We start from the raw sequence: 19,232 nt of genomic DNA, 5'->3' as shown, positions 1-19,232 counted from the left end.
ACCCGTTGGGGTGGTGTTGTCATCATGTTTGACAGTCTCCTGGAGGGGAAGGAGTCTCTCCAAGAAATGGCCGTATCACAGCCTGCCGATATGGACAGCCCCATCAAGAGGATCCTCCTGGATGATGCATTTTGGGAGAAGAGTGGTAAGCAGCCTGAAACTCCTGAAACCTATAGCAGTAGCCATTGCACGGATTGAGGGAGACAATGCCATCCTGTCTGATGTTCAGACTCTGCTTGCAGATGTAAGAGAAGAAATCCGTACTGCCCTGTCCACTTCACTGTCGCTCCAAGCAGAGGAAACTGCAGTTCTGAAATACATCAAAAAGCGTGAGGACTTCTGCCTGAAGCCCATACACGCTGCAGCGTACATGTTGGACCCCAAGTATGCTGGCAAGAGCATCCTGTCTGGTGCAGAGACCAACAAGGCCTATGGCGTCATCACTACCGCGTCTCGCCACCTTGGCCTGGATGTGGAAATCATCCCATGTGAAGAATCAACTCATTTAATTAAACTTTCAGTTCGTAACTAAAATATATATATTTTTTCTATTGGAAGGATTTAATAATTTGCAATTATGTCTACTTATAATAAGGTACAATGTTTCTGTTTCTGTCTCCATATGATATGGTAAATATATCCAACGCAAAAAAACATCTACATTTAAATAGTATTAATATTAAATGTGCATATATTTTCATTAATTCCCATATTTTCCCATTAATTCCCACGTAAAGTTTCCACCTCTGAATATTCCCCAAAAAGTGCAACCCTAGTCAGGATAGAAGACCGTCAGGATTAAAGATAAACAGGTTTAAAGATAGTCAATCAGGATTAAATATAGTCAGTCAGGATTAAAGATATTCAGGATTAAAGATAGTCAGTCAAGATTAAAGATATTCAGGATTAAAGATAGTCAGTCAGGATTAAAGATAGTCAGTCAGGATTAAAGATAGTCAGTCAGGATTAATGATATTCAGGATTAAAGATAGTCAGTCAGGATTAAAGATAGTCAGGATTAAACAAAAAAAGGCTGTGATTCTTCAATCTTCTCAGGGTGGTTGCATGCAAGTTCCCTTTGTCATGAGGCAGCAGTACCTGAAATCTAGAACTCTCTATTCACTGTATCTCTTAAACATTTAGTATACAATTTTTATAATTGTATTTCTCTTGCGCCGGCCTTTGATTGTTAGAATTGTTTCACAAATTCCTTTTTGTGTACTTTGCAAAAGAGACGTCGGTCTCAACGGGACTTCCCTGTATAAATAATGGTTAAAAAACAAGAATCATGTCTTTAGCCCGGGATAATCCATCTATAGACGGATTATCTGGTCGTCTGGAGTCGACGGTATGAAAAATAGGGACCCTCCGTCGACCTCCGTTGTAGCAGGCAGTACACACACATCCTCTTCCTTATGTCGTCTTCTCCTGTTGGATCTGAAAACAGCAAGCCTGGACAAGGACACGTCCGAGAAAAAAAGTCAAGCAACGGATCCCTCATAACAAATTCAGAAACGCTAAATCAATAAATTCACATTCCCGAACTAGAAAACGAAAATGTTCTTGAAGACGAAATAGTTTGATTTGCTTCAGCTGCGGGAAAAGTACTACTGAGTGTTACCTTGAGTGTGGTGAACATGTGTCCCAGTTCTCCGTGCTGCAGAGAGGGATCCATTAGATCTTCTATCAAACTCACCTCAGCAGCCAGGTTCCTCATCCTAGAACAGGGACAAAGCTATCGTCACCTTGACGGGGACTGCAATGGAGGAAACGAGCTTTAAAACATAAAAATGTTGTCTCTGCAGCCTGTCGTCAGTAGGAGTAATTCCTCCTGTCCTCAGTAGTAATGCCTCCTGTCCACAGTAGTAATTCCTCCTGTCCTCAGTAGTAATGCCTCCTGTCCTCAGCAGTAATTCCTCCTGTCCTCAGCAGTAATTCCTCCTGTCCTCAGTAGTAACAGTAGTAATGCCTCCTGTCCTCAGTAGTAACAGTAGTAATGCCTCCTGTCCTCAGTAGTAACAGTAGTAATGCCTCCTGTCCTCAGCAGTAATTCCTCCTGTCCTCAGCAGTAATTCCTCCTGTCCTCAGTTGTAACAGTAGTAATTCCTCCTGTCCTCAGTATTAATTCCTCCTGTCCTCAGTAGTAATTCCTCCTGTCCTCAGTAGTAATTCCTCCTGTCCTCAGTAGTAACAGTAGTAATGCCTCCTGTCCTCAGTAGTAATTCCTCCTGTCCTCAGTAGTAATTCCTCCTGTCCTCAGTAGTAACAGTAGTAATTCCTCCTGTCCTCAGTAGTAACAGTAGTAATGCCTCCTGTCATCAGTAGTAATTCCTCCTGTCCTCAGCAGTAATGCCTCCTGTCCTCAGTAGTAATTCCTCCTGTCCTCAGCAGTAATTCCTCCTGTCCTCAGCAGTAATTAATCCTCCTGTCCTCAGTATTAATTCCTCCTGTCCTCAGTAGTAATTCCTCCTGTCCTCAGTATTAATTCCTCCTGTCCTCAGTAGTAACAGTAGTAATTCCTCCTGTCCTCAGTAGTAACAGTAGTAATTCCTCCTGTCCTCAGTAGTAACAGTAGTAATGCCTCCTGTCATCAGTAGTAATTCCTCCTGTCCTCAGTAGTAACAGCAGTAATGCCTCCTGTCCTCGGCAGTAATGCCTCCTGTCCTCAGTAGTAATTCCTCCTGTCCTCAGCAGTAATGCCTCCTGTCCTCAGCAGTAATGCCTCCTGTCCTCAGCAGTAATGCCTCCTGTCCTCAGTAGTAATTCCTCCTGTCCTCAGTGGTAACAGTAGTAATTCCTCCTGTAATCAGTAGTAACAGTAGTAATTCCTCCTGTAATCAGTAGTAATTCCTCCTGTAATCAGTAGTAACAGTAGTAATTCCTCCTGTCCTCACTGGTAACAGTAGTAATTCCTCCTGTAATCAGTAGTAAATCCTCCTGTAATCAGTAGTAACAGTAGTAATTCCTCCTGTAATCAGTATTAACAGTAGTAATTCATCCTGTAATCAGTAATAATTCCTCCTGTAATCAGTAGTAACAGTAGTAATTCCTCCTGTCCTCACTGGTAACAGTAGTAATTCCTCCTGTAATCAGTAGTAATTCCTCCTGTAATCAGTAGTACCAGTAGTAATTCCTCCTGTAATCAGTATTAACAGTAGTAATTCATCCTGTAATCAGTAGTAATTCCTCCTGTAATCAGTAGTACCAGTAGTAATTCCTCCTGTAATCAGTATTAACAGTAGTAATTCATCCTGTAATCAGTAGTAATTCCTCCTGTAATCAGTAGTAACAGTAGTAATTCCTCCTGTCCTCACTGGTAACAGTAGTAATTCCTCCTGTAATCAGTAGTAATTCCTCCTGTAATCAGTATTAACAGTAGTAATTCCTCCTGTAATCAGTAGTAATTCCTCCTGTAATCAGTAGTAACAGTAGTAATTCCTCCTGTCCTCACTGGTAACAGTAGTAATTCCTCCTGTAATCAGTAGTAATTCCTCCTGTAATCAGTAGTAACAGTAGTAATTCCTCCTGTAATCAGTATTAACAGTAGTAATTCATCCTGTAATCAGTAGTAATTCCTCCTGTCCCCAGTAGTAATAGTAGTAATTCCTCCTGTCCTCAGTAGTAATTCCTCCTGTAATCAGTAGTAATTCCTCCTTACCTCAGTAGTAATTCATCCTGTAATCAGTAGTAATTCCTCCTTACCTCAGTAGTAATTCCTCCTGTCCTCAGTAGTAACAGTAGTAATTCCTCCTGTCCTCAGTAGTAATTCCTCCTTACCTCAGTAGTAATTCCTCCTGTAATCAGTAGTAACAGTAGTAATTCCTCCTGTAATCAGTAGTAATTCCTCCTTACCTCAGTATTAATTCCTCCTGTCCTCAATAGTAATAGTAGTAACAGTAGTAATTCCTCCTGTCCTCAGTAGTAATTCCTCCTGTCCTCAGTAGTAACAGTAGTAATTCCTCCTGTCCTCAGTAGTAATTCCTCCTTACCTCAGTAGTAACAGTAGTAATTCCTCCTGTCCTCAGTAGTAATTCCTCCTTACCTCAGTAGTAATTCTTCCTTACCTCAGTAGTAATTCCTCCTGTAATCAGTAGTAATTCCTCCTTACCTCAGTAGTAATTCCTCCTTACCTCAGTAGTAATTCCTCCTGTCCTCAGTAGTAACAGTAGTAATTCCTCCTTACCGTGCTCTAAGCACCACGTAGAGGAAGAGAGGTAAGAGGTCATCCATGGACAACAGGAAGTTCCCCTCTAGCAGGGCTTGTACTTCCTGAGTCAGCTCCTCAAAGGTACGCTTGATCACCTGCAGCTTGTCTGACGGGGTGAAGGTGGTGCTGCGAGAAGTAAACAAACAAACAAACAAACAAACACACACAATGAGAGAGAGGAAAAAAAGACTTATACAAGACTATATCTGCCTCCCAAATGGGCCCTGGTCAAAAGTAGTCAACTATAAAGGGAATGAGGGTCCATTTGAGAGGTTGCCTGAAGGATATGACACTGTAATATGTCACACTGGAGCATCCCTTACCTGATCTGTTGTAAAGTCTCCACTGCAGAAGCAAAGCAAGCATCTTTGGTGCTGGGAAGGACCTAATCGCAGAAATATATCAGAGGTTTGAGTAACAGACATTTATCAAGTGGACCACATTGATGAAAAGGAATAGGACAGGAAAAGTCTCTGGGGGGGAAAGGTACTATAACATCCCCTGTAGTAATACACTAACAAGGTTTGTTTGTTATTCATCTCATGGGATCAAGCTACCTCAGGAAGGATCAAGCTACCTCAGGGGGATCAAGATACCTCAGGGGGGATCAAGCTACCTCGGGGGGGATCAATCTACCTCGGGGGGGGATCAAGCTACCTCGGGGGGGATCAAGCTACCTCAGGGGGATCAAGCTACCTCAGGGGGGGATCAAGCTACCTCGGGGGATCAATCTACCTCGGGGGATCAAGCTACCTCGGGGGATCAAGCTACCTCAGGGGGGATCAAGCTACCTCGGGGGGATCAGGCTACCTCGGGGGGGATCAAGCTACCTCGGGGGGATCAAGCTACCTCAGGGGGGATCAAGCTACCTCGGGGGGATCAAGCTACCTCAGGGGATCAAGCTACCTCAGGGGGATCAAGCTACCTCAGGGGGATCAAGCTACCTCGGGGGGATCAAGCTACCTCGGGGGGATCAAGCTACCTCGGGGGATCAAGCTACCTCGGGGGGATCAAGCTACCTCGGGGCGATCAAGCTACCTCGGGGGGATCAAGCTACCTCGGGGGATCAATCTACCTCGGGGGACTAAGCTACCTCGGGAGGATCAATCTACCTCGGGAGGGGATCATCTACCTCGGGGGGGATCAAGCTACCTCAGGGAGATCAAGCTACCTCGGGAAGGATCAAGCTACCTCGGGGGGGATCAAGCTACCTCGGGGGGGTCAATCTACCTCGGGGGATCAGGCTACCACGGGGGATCAATCTACCTCGGGGGATCAAGCTACCTCGGGGGGATCAAGCTACCTCGGGGGGGACTCAAGCTACCTCGGGGGATCAAGCTACTTCGGGGGATCTAGCTACCTCGGGGGATCAAGCTACCTCGGGGGATTAATCTACCTCGGGGGGGGATCAAGCTACTCGGGGGGTGGATCAAGCTACCTCGGGAGGGGGATCAAGCTACCTCGGGGGGATCAATCTACCTCTGGGCGATCAAGCTACCTCGGGGCGATCAATCTACCTCGGGGCGATCAATCTACCTCGTGGTAGGATAAAGCTACCTCAGAAGATCAAAGATCATAGATTTCCTAGAAGAGCTAAAGAGGATCAACTGCACGAGGCCAAAAGGCTACATAGTAAAGAAAGAGTTCCATATGGGTAAAAGCAAGATGGATTCTAAGAGATGGTTCAGAAGACTGGAGAAAAGCAGGAAAGACCTGTCACATAAGAAGAAGAAGAAGTAGTGTAGAGATCTAGAGCCCACCTGTTGCTTCTCTCCCAACACAGAGATGGAGACAGGCCAGAACTTCCTGAGAGATCATCACAGAAGGTTGACATTAATGATCACAGACGATTGACATTAATAATAAACAGAAGGTCGTTTTTACTATAAAGGAGGTACAGAGGATCAGTTACTGCACTGATCAGTGTACAGAGAAGAATTCAGCTGTAGTTTACCAAGACACCGTGTTGGTTTAACAGCTGTAAGACGGTGTGTGAGTGTGTGTGTGTGTGTGCCTGTGCGCTTGTGTACGTGTACATGTGTGTGTGTGTGTGTGTGTGTTTAGGGTTGGGCGCAATGTTCCCTCTAAACTGCGCATGTGTGCGGGCGTGCAGTAGCTTCCGAGACTGCCGCTGCCGAGCACAGAAGAAATATCAGCCCACGGAGAGAAGCATGAGATTGAACTTCACTCAATTTCCCCCTATTAGTTAACACTATCAACGTGTCCCTTCACCGTGGGAAATGTGATGCAATGTTATCCACTTTCAATGCAACATACAGAAACAAAACAAACTACGCAAGAGATTTTGTTTGTAGGCAGAACACATCGGAGTAGGATACTATTGGCACGACTCAGCCCGTACTCTACACAGAGACGGTGCGGCATAACCAATCAGAGAGCCGCAGTAGGCCTATATGCAAATAGACCATTGCCATATATGGATCTGTGCCATTCACTTTGAACTGGACTGTGTTTACAGCATGAGCGGTGGTGAATAGATGAGCTTGTTTTGAGATCAAAGCAAGAGCTGCATGTAGCCACGTGTGAACATGTTGTTCATACCATTTGCTAGTTAGTGAGTTGTTAGCCCAATTATAGATTATTTGTAGTCAGCAACGGGGGAAAAAACGTGTACATTTCTAGACATCTTTGAAAAGCGAGTCAGGCAAAGAGCTTATTTTTTTTGTCTCAAAGGGGCAGTGTTGTATTTTGAGACAGACTTGAATAAGCTCAGCAGCCAATAGGCAGAGGGCAGCATAATTTCTCTGGTTCTCTGTAGTAATAGTATGAGAATAATAATATAATAATACATTTTATTTTTGTAAAGTGGTTTCTTGCATCAAACAACACAACGATATTTTTCACAACTCCATTTTCAGCGGATAAACAGGTTAATGTCAAGCCCTGCATGTTTGTTTCTAATGGAATGTAGGACCTACATTGACATTGGCTGCTACTGAAGACTGAATGATGGAACATTTTTGATGTCTTCACTATTATTCTACAATGTACAAAATAGTAAAACAATAAAGAAAAAACCCTTGTATGAGTAGGTGTTCTAAAAACTTTTGACCGGGAGTATACGCCACGTGTCTGAACCGTTGAATTGTGACTCCACTTTGTCTCTGTACTGACCTTTTGCCTGTTTGATTGCTTTACGGAGGGAATAACTACACTGTTTTGTATTCGGCCATATTCCCAGTCACCTTGCCTTGGTTAAATGCGGTGGTTCGTGCGTTCAGTTTTGCACAACTGCTGCCAACTATCGACTCCCTGAGGGGCCCCCCCGGTGTTCAGGTTCAACGTGGCGGATGTGTTGTTGCCTACCCTCACCACCTGGGTGTCGGCCCGTCAGGAAGTCCAGGATCCAGTTGCAGAGGGAGGTGTTTAGTCCCGTGGTCAACCCTGATAGACTTTCTTGTTTTTAGATGTTTAAAATCCATTTCTGCCGTTTCTGTTTCTGTCATAGTGTCTGCTAAGCGCTGGTTTAAAGCACATTCATATTATATTGTGTGACTCGTCCTTTATTTAACCAGGAAAGACCCTTGAGATTTGAAACGTGTTGAAATAGCTGTATCAACAACGTTGTATGTCCGAAGCTAGGTTTTCAAGCATCCCTTCTCTCTTTAACTCAATTCTAACTCATTTAATGTTACTCATTATACAGTATGCCATTCATATGTCAATAGCATTTTCACGCCTTTTTTTTTTTTATTTTTTTTTTTTTTTCCTTCCAGCATCCCCTGAGCTACCCGGCAGGAGGACCGCTCGCTCCAGACCCAATGTGCCCAGGAAGGAGGAAGTAGTGGAGTCTTTGCCCTCCCTGAACACAGAGGTGTGGAGCTGGGGCAGGGGGCAAGAAGGACAGCTGGGCCACAGAGACCAGCTACCCAGGCTCCAGCCGTTTTGCATCGAGAGCCTGAACAAAGAGGAGGTAGTGAAGGTAGCGGCAGGAACACACCACTCCCTGGCCCTTACTGCACAGTGTCAGGTAAAACACAGTCCCCATCAGCACACTCACAGTTCCCTTATCCTGTTGCCTTATCCTGTTGCCTTAGCCTATTGCCTTATCCTGTTGCCTTATCCTATTGCCTTATCCTGTTGCCTTATCCTGTTGCCTTATCCTATTGCTTTATACTATAGCCTTAGCCCATTGCCTTATCCTGTTGCCTTATCCTGTTGCCTTATCCTGTTGCCTTATCCTGTTGCCTTATCCTGTTGCCTTATCCTGCTGCCTTATCCTATTGCCTTATCCTGTTGCCTTATCCTGTTGCTTTATACTATTGCCTTATCCTGTTGCCTTATCCTGCTGCCTTATCCTGTTGCCTTATCCTGTTGCCTTATCCTGCTGCCTTATCCTGTTGCCTTAGCCTATTGCTTTATACTATAGCCTTAGCCCATTGCCTTATCCTGTTGCTTTATACTATTGCCTTATCCTGTTGCCTTATCCTATTGCCTTATCCTGTTGCCTTATCCTGTTGCCTTATCCTATTGCCTTATCCTGTTGCCTTATCCTATTGCCTTATCCTGTTGCCTTATCCTGCTGCCTTATCCTGTTGCCTTATCCTATTGCCTTATCCTGTTGCCTTATCCTGTTGCCTTATCCTGTTGCCTTATCCTGCTGCCTTATCCTGCTGCCTTATCCTGTTGCTTATCCTGTTGCCTTATCCTATTGCCTTATCCTGTTGCCTTATCCTATTGCCTTATCCTATTGCTTTATACTATTGCATTATACTATTGCCTTATCCTGTTGCCCTATCCTGTTGCCTTATCCTATTGCAATATACTATTGCCTTATCCTATTGCTTTATACTATTGCCTTAGCCTATTGCCTTAGCCTATTGCCTTATCCTGTTGCCTTATCCTGTTGCCTTATCCTGTTGCCTTATCCTATTGCCTTATCCTGTTGCCTTATCCTGTTGCCTTATCCTATTGCTTTAGCCTGTTGCCTTATCCTATTGCTTTAGCCTATTGCCTTATCCTGTTGCCTTATCCTGTTGCCTTAGCCTATTGCCTTATCCTATTGCTTTATCCTGTTGCCTTAGCCTATTGCCTTATCCTATTGCCTTATCCTGTTGCCTTATCCTGTTGCCTTATCCTATTGCTTTAGCCTATTGCCTTATCCTATTGCCTTATCCTGTTGCCTTATCCTGTTGCCTTATCCTGTTGCCTTATCCTGTTGCCTTATCCTGTTGCCTTATCCTGTTGCCTTATCCTATTGCCTTATCCTGTTGCCTTATCCTGTTGCCTTATCCTGTTGCCTTGTCCTGTTGCCTTATCCTGTTGCCTTATCCTGTTGCCTTATCCTGTTGCCTTGTCCTGTTGCCTTATCCTACACTGTTTTTGGTTTGGATAGGTTTTAATAGTCACAGTGGGAACAACATCCCCTATACACTTCCTGTTGAACTCAGTCACCTTGTCAGCGTATACATCAATGTTATTCTCAGAGGCAATCCGGAACATATCCCAGTCCGCGGGATCAAAACAATCTTCAAACATGGATTCCGACTGGTCAGATCAGCGTTGAACAGTCCTTACCACAGGTACTTCCTGTTTGAGTTTCTGCCTATGGGAAAAGGAGGAGCAGGATAGAGGCATGATCTGATTTGCTGAAGGGAGAGCAGGGGAGGGCCTTGTAACAATGGTTGAGAGTTTTTGAAGTTTTAAGTGACACAGGCGATGTGTCGATAAAACTTCGGTAGAGTTTTCCTCAGATTTAATTTACTACAGTCCCAAACTACAAATAAATGCAGCCTCAGGATATTTGGTTTTCCAGTTTGCACAAAGTTCAGTGTAGTTCCTTGAGAGCCGTCGTGGTATCGGTTTGTGTCCTCCTCCCAGAGTGCTAAGAACCTTGGCGTGACCCTGGACAACACCCTGTCGTTCTCCACTAACATCAAGGCGGTGACCCGATCCTGTAGGTTCATGCTCTACAACATTCGCAGAGTACGACCCTGCCTCACACAGGAAGCGGCGCAGGTCCTAATCCAGGCACTTGTCATCTCCCGTCTGGATTACTGCAACTCGCTGTTGGCTGGGCTCCCTGCCTGTGCCATTAAACCCCTACAACTCATCCAGAACACCGCAGCCCGTCTGGTGTTCAACCTTCCCAAGTTCTCTCACGTCACCCCGCTACTCCGCTCTCTCCACTGGCTTCCAGTTGAAGCTCGCATCCGCTACAAGACCATGGTGCTTGCCTACGGAGCTGTGAGGGGAACGGCACCTCCGTACCTTCAGGCTCTGATCAGGCCCTACACCCAAACAAGGGCACTGTGCTCATCCACCTCTGGCCTGCTGGCCCCCCTACCTCTGAGGAAGCACAGTTCCCGCTCAGCCCAGTCAAAACTGTTCGCTGCTCTGGCACCCCTATGGTGGAACAAGCTCCCTCACGACGCCAGGACAGCGGAGTCAATCACCACCTTCCGGAGACACCTGAAACCCCACCTCTTTAAGGAATACCTGGGATAGGACAAAGTAATCCTTCTAACCCCCCCCAAAAGATATAGATGTACTATTGTAAAGTGGTTGTTCCACTGGATATCATAAGGTGAATGCACCAATTTGTAAGTCGCTCTGGATAAGAGCGTCTGCTAAATGACGTAAATGTAAATACACGGCTGTGACGATGACCGAAGATATTTCTCTCTTGGAGGTAAAGCGGTCGGAACTTGATTTTTTTTTTTACTAGCACTGACTTTGTTGATAACTACTTTGTTGAGGAAAATATGTACTTCATACGATTGTGATGTGTTGTTGTCTCACCTAGCTATCTTAAGATGAATGTACTAATTGTAAGTCGCTCTGGATAAGAGTGTCTGCTAAAATGACTAAAATGTACAGTGCATTCGGAAAAGTATTCAGACCCTTTGTTATGAGACTCAAAATTGAGCTCAGGTGCTTCCTGTTTCCATTGATCATCCTTGAGATGTTTCTACAACTTGATTGGACTCCACCTGTGGTAAATTAAATGTATTGGACATGATTTGGAGAGGCAAACACCTGTCTATACAAGGTCCCACAGTTGACAGTGCATGTCAGAGCAAAAACCAAGCCATGAGGTCGAAGGAATTGTCTGTAGAGCTCCGAGACAAGATTGTGTCGAGGCACAGATCTGGGGAAGGGTACCAAAACATTTCCGCAGCATTGAAGGTCCCCAAGAACACAGTGGCCTCCATCATTCTTAAATGAAAGAAGTTTGGAACCACTATGGTGTAAATTACAACATTATTTTATTCACATTGATTTATATTTGAATGTATTCTTATTTGTACTTATTAGTAGTATTTATAGCCAGCAGTATACCACCCAGAATCCCACTGCTGACTTGCTTCTGATGCTAAGCAGGGTTGGTTCCTGGATGGGAGACCAGATGCTGCTGGAAGTGGTGTTGGAGGGCCAATAGGAGCCATCTTTTCTCTGGTCTAAAAAAATATATATCCCAATGCCCCAGGGCAGTGATTGGGGACATTGCCCTGTTGTAGGGTGCTGACTCTCTGTGGACACTAAAAATCCCATGGCACTTAACGTAAGAGTAGGGGTGTTAACCCCTGGTGTCCTGGCTAAATTCCCAATCTGGCCCTCATACCATCACGGCCACCTAATCATCCCCAGCTTACAATTGTCTCTTTCATCCTCCTGGATCTATTCCACCAGGTCGTTGCTATAAATGAGAACGTGTTCTCAGTCAGTTTACAGTCAATTTTAGTCAAAATAAAGTACTTTCACACTCATCTGTTTTTTTTCTTAGAGGAGCCTCTGAGGCTTAATTCCTTTACAGTTGATTGACGACGGTGATAAAACCTAAAGACTGTGAAGTGTTGCCACCCTCCAGTTTATTTCTCCCACATCGCAGAGCGAACACTGGACTTCAATCATTTGAGGGAAAGGACCTAGTTAGTATTTCTGGATAAACAAGAAGTAAAAGACAGACTGCCACGTCCTGACCAGTATAAGGGGTCATTTTGTTATTGTAGTTTGGTCAGGGCGTGGCAGGGGGTGTTTGTTTTTGTGTGTTTCGGGGTTTTTGGTTTATGTTCTATGTTTTCTATTTCTATGTGGGTTTTCTAGTTTGTCTATTTCTATGTTAGTTTTGGGAACGACCTCCAATTAGAAGCAGCTTCTAATTGGGAGGCCATATTTAACTGGGGTTATTTTCTCTTGTGTTTGTGGGTGGTTGTTTCCTTGTATAGTCGTAGTACCTTACAGGACTGTCGTTCGTTTTCTTGTTTAGTTTAGTGTTCACGTTTAAAATAAAAAATATAAGTATGGACACTCACCATGCTGCGTATTGATCCGATATTTCTTACTCTTCATCAGAAGACGAAGAATATGACACAGACATTTGGCACCATGTTCATCTTACTGTCTGTTGCGTGACAGAACAAAATGACCCTTGTATGATATTACTGGTTATCTGTTCTTTGTCACAGAGACTCAGGAGGACTAAAAAGAGTGGGAACCTAACCCTGCTTGTTTGAGCTCTCTGCATCACACTTCAGAGTGTGTGTGTGTGGGGGGGGGGGGGGTCGACCAGCTTCATTATTGCAATAATTAATCGATATTAAAGTATGATTGTTTGAAGAAATCTAAAAAGTCTCTTTCCTTTGAATCATAAATATTCCACGACACCCCCCACCAAGACTCTTCCCAGATCTGGCCGCCCGGCCAAACTGAGCAATCAGGGGAGAAGGGCCTTGGTCAGGGAGGTGACAGAGCTCCAGAGTTTCTCTGTGGAGATGAGAGAACCTTCCAGAAGGACAACCATCTCTGTAGCACTCCACCAATCAGGCCTTTATGGTAGAGTGGCAAGACGGAAGCCACTCCTCAGGTAAAGGCACATGACAGCCCGCTTGGAGTTTGCCAAAAGGCACCTAAAGGACTCTCAGACCGTGAGAAACAAGATTGTCTGGTCTGATGAAACCAAGATTGAACCCTTTGGCCTGAATACCAAGCGTCACGTCTGGAGGAAACCTGGCACCAACCCTACGGTGAAGCATGGTGGTGGCAGCATCATGCTGTGGGGATGTTTTTCAGTGGCAGGGACTGGGAGACTAGTCAGAATCAAGGGAAAGATGAATGGAGCGAAGTACAGAGAGATCCTTGATGAAAACCTGCTCCAGAGCTCTCAGGACCTCAGACTGGGGTGAAGGTTCACCTTCCAACAGGACAACGACCCTAAGCACACAGCCAAGACAACGCAGGAGTGGCTTCAGGACAAGTCTCTGAATGTCCTTGAGTGACCCAGCCAGAGCCCGGACTTGAACCCAATCAAACAGCTCTGAAGAGACCTGAAAATGGCTGAGCAGCGACACTCCCCATCCAACCTGACAGAGCTTGAGAGGATCTGCAGAGAAGAATGGGAGAAACTCCCCAAATACAGGTGTGCCAAGCTTGTAGTCTCATACCCAAGAAGACTCGAGGCTTCAACAAAGTACTGACTAAAGGGTCTGAATACTTGTGTAAATGTGATATTTCCTTTAAAAAAAATTAAATAAAATGTGCAAAAATGTCTAAACCTGTTTTTGCTTTGTCGTTATGGGGTATTGTGATGTCATTATGGGGTATTGTGATGTCATTATGGGGTATTGTGATGTCACCATGGGGTATTGTGATGTCATTATGGGGTATTGTGATGTCATCATGGGGTATTGTGATGTCATCATGGGGTATTGTGATGTCATCATGGGGTATTGTGATGTCACCATGGGGTATTGTGATGTCATTATGGGGCATTGCGATGTCATTATGGGGTATTGTGTGTAGATTGATGAGGGAAAAAAAACAATTTAATACATTTTAGAATAAGGCTGTAATGTAACAAAATGTGTAAAAAGTCAAGGGGTATGAATACTTTCCAAATGCACTGTAAATTTAAACTGTTCTTGCGAACTATGGATAAACTTTATAATGTAAAATAATGTGAAAGGTGACATGAAGATCGCGATCTGCTTTATCTCCTAATGTATTGCACAAGTTGACTCCAGGTATTAACTTAAAAAGCATTTACAAATATTAAAATGTATTGAAAAACTTCAGATAAATAGTTTCAAGCGTATTGAGAGGAAAAAAAACCATCCCGTTTCCAAATACCCCGGTATATATGGTATACCGCCCAAGCCTAGTGTGTCTGTGTGTTCGTATTTGCGGGTGCTTGCGCGCGTGCCTCCGTATTTAGCCATAACTTACTGTAGGACCCCCAGGAAGGCCAGCAGGCCCAGGTCAGGCTGTTTGTTGAGCCTCAGGACACAGTCCCAGTACACCTCCTCCTCTCTCTCCTTGTCCAGGGCATACAGGGTGAACAGTGGAGGGTACAGCCTGGGCAGCAGGACTGGTAGTAGTAGAGTGGAGCTACTCACCACCAAGCTACCATAAAGGACAGGAGGTAGGGAGTGGCAGACAACACAGACAGACAGACAGACAGACAGACAGACAGACAGACAGACAGACAGACAGACAGACAGACAGACAGACAGACAGACAGACAGACAGACAGACAGACAGACAGACAGGGTGGAAAGGTAGGGCAGGGAGGGATCCAGACAGGAGGAAGAGAACAAATTATATTATATTAATATACAGAAGTAAAAAGTCTGAATACAGGAAGCTGACTGACAGACTGATCTGACCAAGACAGACTGATCTGACCAAGACAGACTAATCTGACCAAGACAGACTAATCTGACCAAGACAGACTAATCTGACCAAGACAGACTGATCTGACCAAGACAGACTGATCTGACCAAGACAGACTGATCTGACCAAGACAGACTGATCTGACCAAGACAGACTGATCTGACCAAGACAGACTAATCTGACCTGACCAAGACAGACTAATCTGACCAAGACAGACTGATCTGACCAAGACAGACTGATCTGACCAAGACAGACTGATCTGACCAAGACAGACTAATCTGACCAAGACAGACTGATCTGACCAAGACAGACTGATCTGACCAAGACAGACTAATCTGACCAAGACAGACTAATCTGACCAAGACAGACTAATCTGACCAAGACAGACTAATCTGACCTGACCAAGACAGACTAATCTGACCAAGACAGACTGATCTGACCAAGACAGACTGATCTGACCAAGACAGACTGATCTGACCAAGACAGACTGATCTGACCAAGACAGACTAATCTGACCAAGACAGACTGATCTGACCAAGACAGACTGATCTGACCAAGACAGACTAATCTGACCAAGACAGACTGATCTGACCAAGACAGACTGATCTGACCAAGACAGACTGATCTGACCTGACCAAGACAGACTGATCTGACCAAGACAGACTGATCTGACCAAGACAGACTGATCTGACCAAGACAGACTAATCTGACCAAGACAGACTGATCTGACCAAGACAGACTAATCTGACCAAGACAGACTGATCTGACCAAGACAGACTGATCTGACCAAGACAGACTGATCTGACCAAGACAGACTAATCTGACCAAGACAGACTGATCTGACCAAGACAGACTGATCTGACCAAGACAGACTGATCTGACCAAGACAGACTGATCTGACCAAGACAGACTGATCTGACCTGACCAAGACAGACTGATCTGACCAAGACAGACTGATCTGACCAAGACAGACTGATCTGACCTGACCAAGACAGACTGATCTGACCTGACCAAGACAGACTGATCTGACCTGACCAAGGCAGACTGATCTGACCAAGGCAGACTGATCTGACCAAGGCAGACTGATCTGACCTGACCAAGACAGACTAATCTGACCAAGACAGACTGATCTGACCAAGACAGACTGATCTGACCAAGACAGACTGATCTGACCAAGACAGACTAATCTGACCAAGACAGACTGATCTGACCAAGACAGACTAATCTGACCAAGACAGACTGATCTGACCAAGGCAGACTGATCTGACCAAGACAGACTGATCTGACCAAGACAGACTGATCTGACCAAGACAGACTGATCTGACCAAGACAGACTGATCTGACCAAGACAGACTAATCTGACCAAGACAGACTAATCTGACCAAGACAGACTGATCTGACCAAGACAGACTAATCTGACCAAGACAGACTAATCTGATCAAGACAGACTGATCTGACCAAGACAGGCTGATCTGACCAAGACAGACTGATCTGACCAAGACAGACTGATCTGACCAAGACAGACACCCTATTCTAGGCAGTCACGCCCAACATTATGTTTATTTTAACTTTGCTGGTCCAAAAATATTATTCAGCTCTGTGTGTGTGTGTGTGTGTGTGTCAGTAAACACTAACAAAGCCATGCACTATATACAGTAATATAACGTCTTATCATATTGGATTGCAGTACCATTACTGGGTCTGTAGAGGGCGCTGTAGAAAGCGTAGACTCACCCTTGCTGGTTTGTCTCTGAGGATCCTTTGTGGTCAGCGTGAATAACACCTCCCTCATCAGGGAGGTCAGGGAACAGAAACCTGGACAACACAGAGAGGATGAGGTGAGACAGAAACCTGGACAACACAGAGACGATGAGGTGAGACAGAAACCTGGACAACACAGAGAGGATGGGGGGAGACAGAAACCTGGACAACACAGAGACGATGAGGTGAGACAGAAACCTGGACAACACAGAGAGGATGGGGTGAGACAGAAACCTGGACAACACAGAGAGGATGGGGTGAGACAGAAACCTGGACAACACAGAGACGATGAGGTGAGAAAGAAACCTGGACAACACAGAGAGGATGGGGTGAGACAGAAACCTGGACAACACAGAGAGGATGGGGTGAGACAGAAACCTGGACAACACAGAGACGATGAGGTGAGACAGAAACCTGGACAACACAGAGAGGATGGGGTGAGACAGAAACCTGGACAACACAGAGACGATGAGGTGAGACAGAAACCTGGACAACACAGAGAGGATGGGGTGAGACAGAAACCTGGACAACACAGAGAGGATGAGGTGAGACAGAAACCTGGACAACACAGAGACGATGAGGTGAGACAGAAACCTGGACAACACAGAGAGGATGGGGTGAGACAGAAACCTGGACAACACAGAGAGGATGAACATATCCCTGTATTTAGACACCAGGTGCTGTGGAACATATCCCTGTAATTAGACACCAGGTGTTGTGGAACATATCCCTGTAATTAGACACCAGGTGCTGTGGAACATATCCCTGTAATTAGACACCAGGTGTTGTGGAACATATCCCTGTAATTAGACACCAGGTGTTGTGGAACATATCCCTGTAATTAGACACCAGGTGTTGTGGAACATATCCCTGTAATTAGACACCAGGTGCTGTGGAACATATCCCTGTATTTAGACACCAGGTGCTGTGGAACATATCCCTGTAATTAGACACCAGGTGTTGTGGAACATATCCCTGTAATTAGACACCAGGTGTTGTGGAACATATCCCTGTAATTAGACACCAGGTGTTGTGGAACATATCCCTGTAATTAGACACCAGGTGTTGTGGAACATATCCCTGTAATTAGACACCAGGTGTTGTGGAACATATCCCTGTAATTAGACACCAGGTGTTGTGGAACATATCCCTGTATTTAGACACCAGGTGCTGTGGAACATATCCCTGTAATTAGACACCAGGTGCTGTGGAACATATCCCTGTAATTAGACACCAGGTGCTGTGGAACATATCCCTGTATTTAGACACCAGGTGCTGTGGAACATATCCCTGTATTTAGACACCAGGTGCTGTGGAACATATCCCTGTAATTAGACACCAGGTGCTGTGGAACATATCCCTGTAATTAGACACCAGGTGTTGTGGAACATATCCCTGTAATTAGACACCAGCTGTTGTGGAACATATCCCTGTAATTAGACACCAGGTGTTGTGGAACATATCCCTGTAATTAGACACCAGGTGTTGTGGAACATATCCCTGTAATTAGACACCAGGTGTTGTGGAACATATCCCTGTAATTAGACACCAGGTGTTGTGGAACATATCCCTGTAATTAGACACCAGGTGCTGTGGAACATATCCCTGTAATTAGACACCAGGTGCTGTGGAACATATCCCTGTAATTAGACACCAGGTGTTGTGGAACATATCCCTGTAATTAGACACCAGGTGTTGTGGAACATATCCCTGTAATTAGACACCAGGTGCTGTGGAACATATCCCTGTAATTAGACACCAGGTGTTGTGGAACATATCCCTGTAATTAGACACCAGGTGTTGTGGAACATATCCCTGTAATTAGACACCAGGTGCTGTGGAACATATCCCTGTAATTAGACACCAGGTGCTGTGGAACATATCCCTGTAATTAGACACCAGGTGTTGTGGAACATATCCCTGTAATTAGACACCAGGTGTTGTGGAACATATCCCTGTAATTAGACACCAGGTGCTGTGGAACATATCCCTGTAATTAGACACCAGGTGTTGTGGAACATATCCCTGTAATTAGACACCAGGTGTTGTGGAACATATCCCTGTAATTAGACACCAGGTGTTGTGGAACATATCCCTGTAATTAGACACCAGGTGCTGTGGAACATATCCCTGTAATTAGACACCAGGTGCTGTGGAACATATCCCTGTATTTAGACACCAGGTGCTGTGGAACATATCCCTGTATTTAGACACCAGGTGCTGTGGAACATATCCCTGTAATTAGACACCAGGTGCTGTGGAACATATCCCTGTAATTAGACACCAGGTGTTGTGGAACATATCCCTGTAATTAGACACCAGGTGTTGTGGAACATATCCCTGTAATTAGACACCAGGTGCTGTGGAACATATCCCTGTAATTAGACACCAGGTGTTGTGGAACATATCCCTGTAATTAGACACCAGGTGTTGTGGAACATATCCCTGTAATTAGACACCAGGTGTTGTGGAACATATCCCTGTAATTAGACACCAGGTGCTGTGGAACATATCCCTGTAATTAGACACCAGGTGCTGTGGAACATATCCCTGTAATTAGACACCAGGTGCTGTGGAACATATCCCTGTAATTAGACACCAGGTGTTGTGGAACATATCCCTGTAATTAGAC

At 44.9% G+C, this 19,232-nt stretch overlaps 1 protein-coding gene across 1 annotated transcript in view; it reads right to left on the bottom strand.

Annotated features, from left to right (window-relative positions):
• Positions 1–673: 673 nt before the first annotated feature.
• The window catches only part of LOC106595535 (alsin), a 154,793-nt gene continuing 136,234 nt past the window's right edge, over positions 674–19,232 (bottom strand). Inside the window, 7 exon segments of the mRNA XM_045712935.1 lie at positions 674–1,452; positions 1,622–1,718; positions 4,184–4,333; positions 4,531–4,592; positions 5,968–6,013; positions 14,393–14,569; positions 16,574–16,654. Coding sequence (XP_045568891.1) covers positions 1,414–1,452; positions 1,622–1,718; positions 4,184–4,333; positions 4,531–4,592; positions 5,968–6,013; positions 14,393–14,569; positions 16,574–16,654 — 652 coding nt within the window. The 3' untranslated portion in view covers positions 674–1,413.

Source organism: Salmo salar, unplaced genomic scaffold, assembly GCF_905237065.1.
Source record: "Salmo salar unplaced genomic scaffold, Ssal_v3.1, whole genome shotgun sequence".
Lineage (NCBI taxonomy): Eukaryota > Metazoa > Chordata > Actinopteri > Salmoniformes > Salmonidae > Salmo > Salmo salar.
This window is presented reverse-complemented; position numbering and strand designations above follow the sequence as displayed.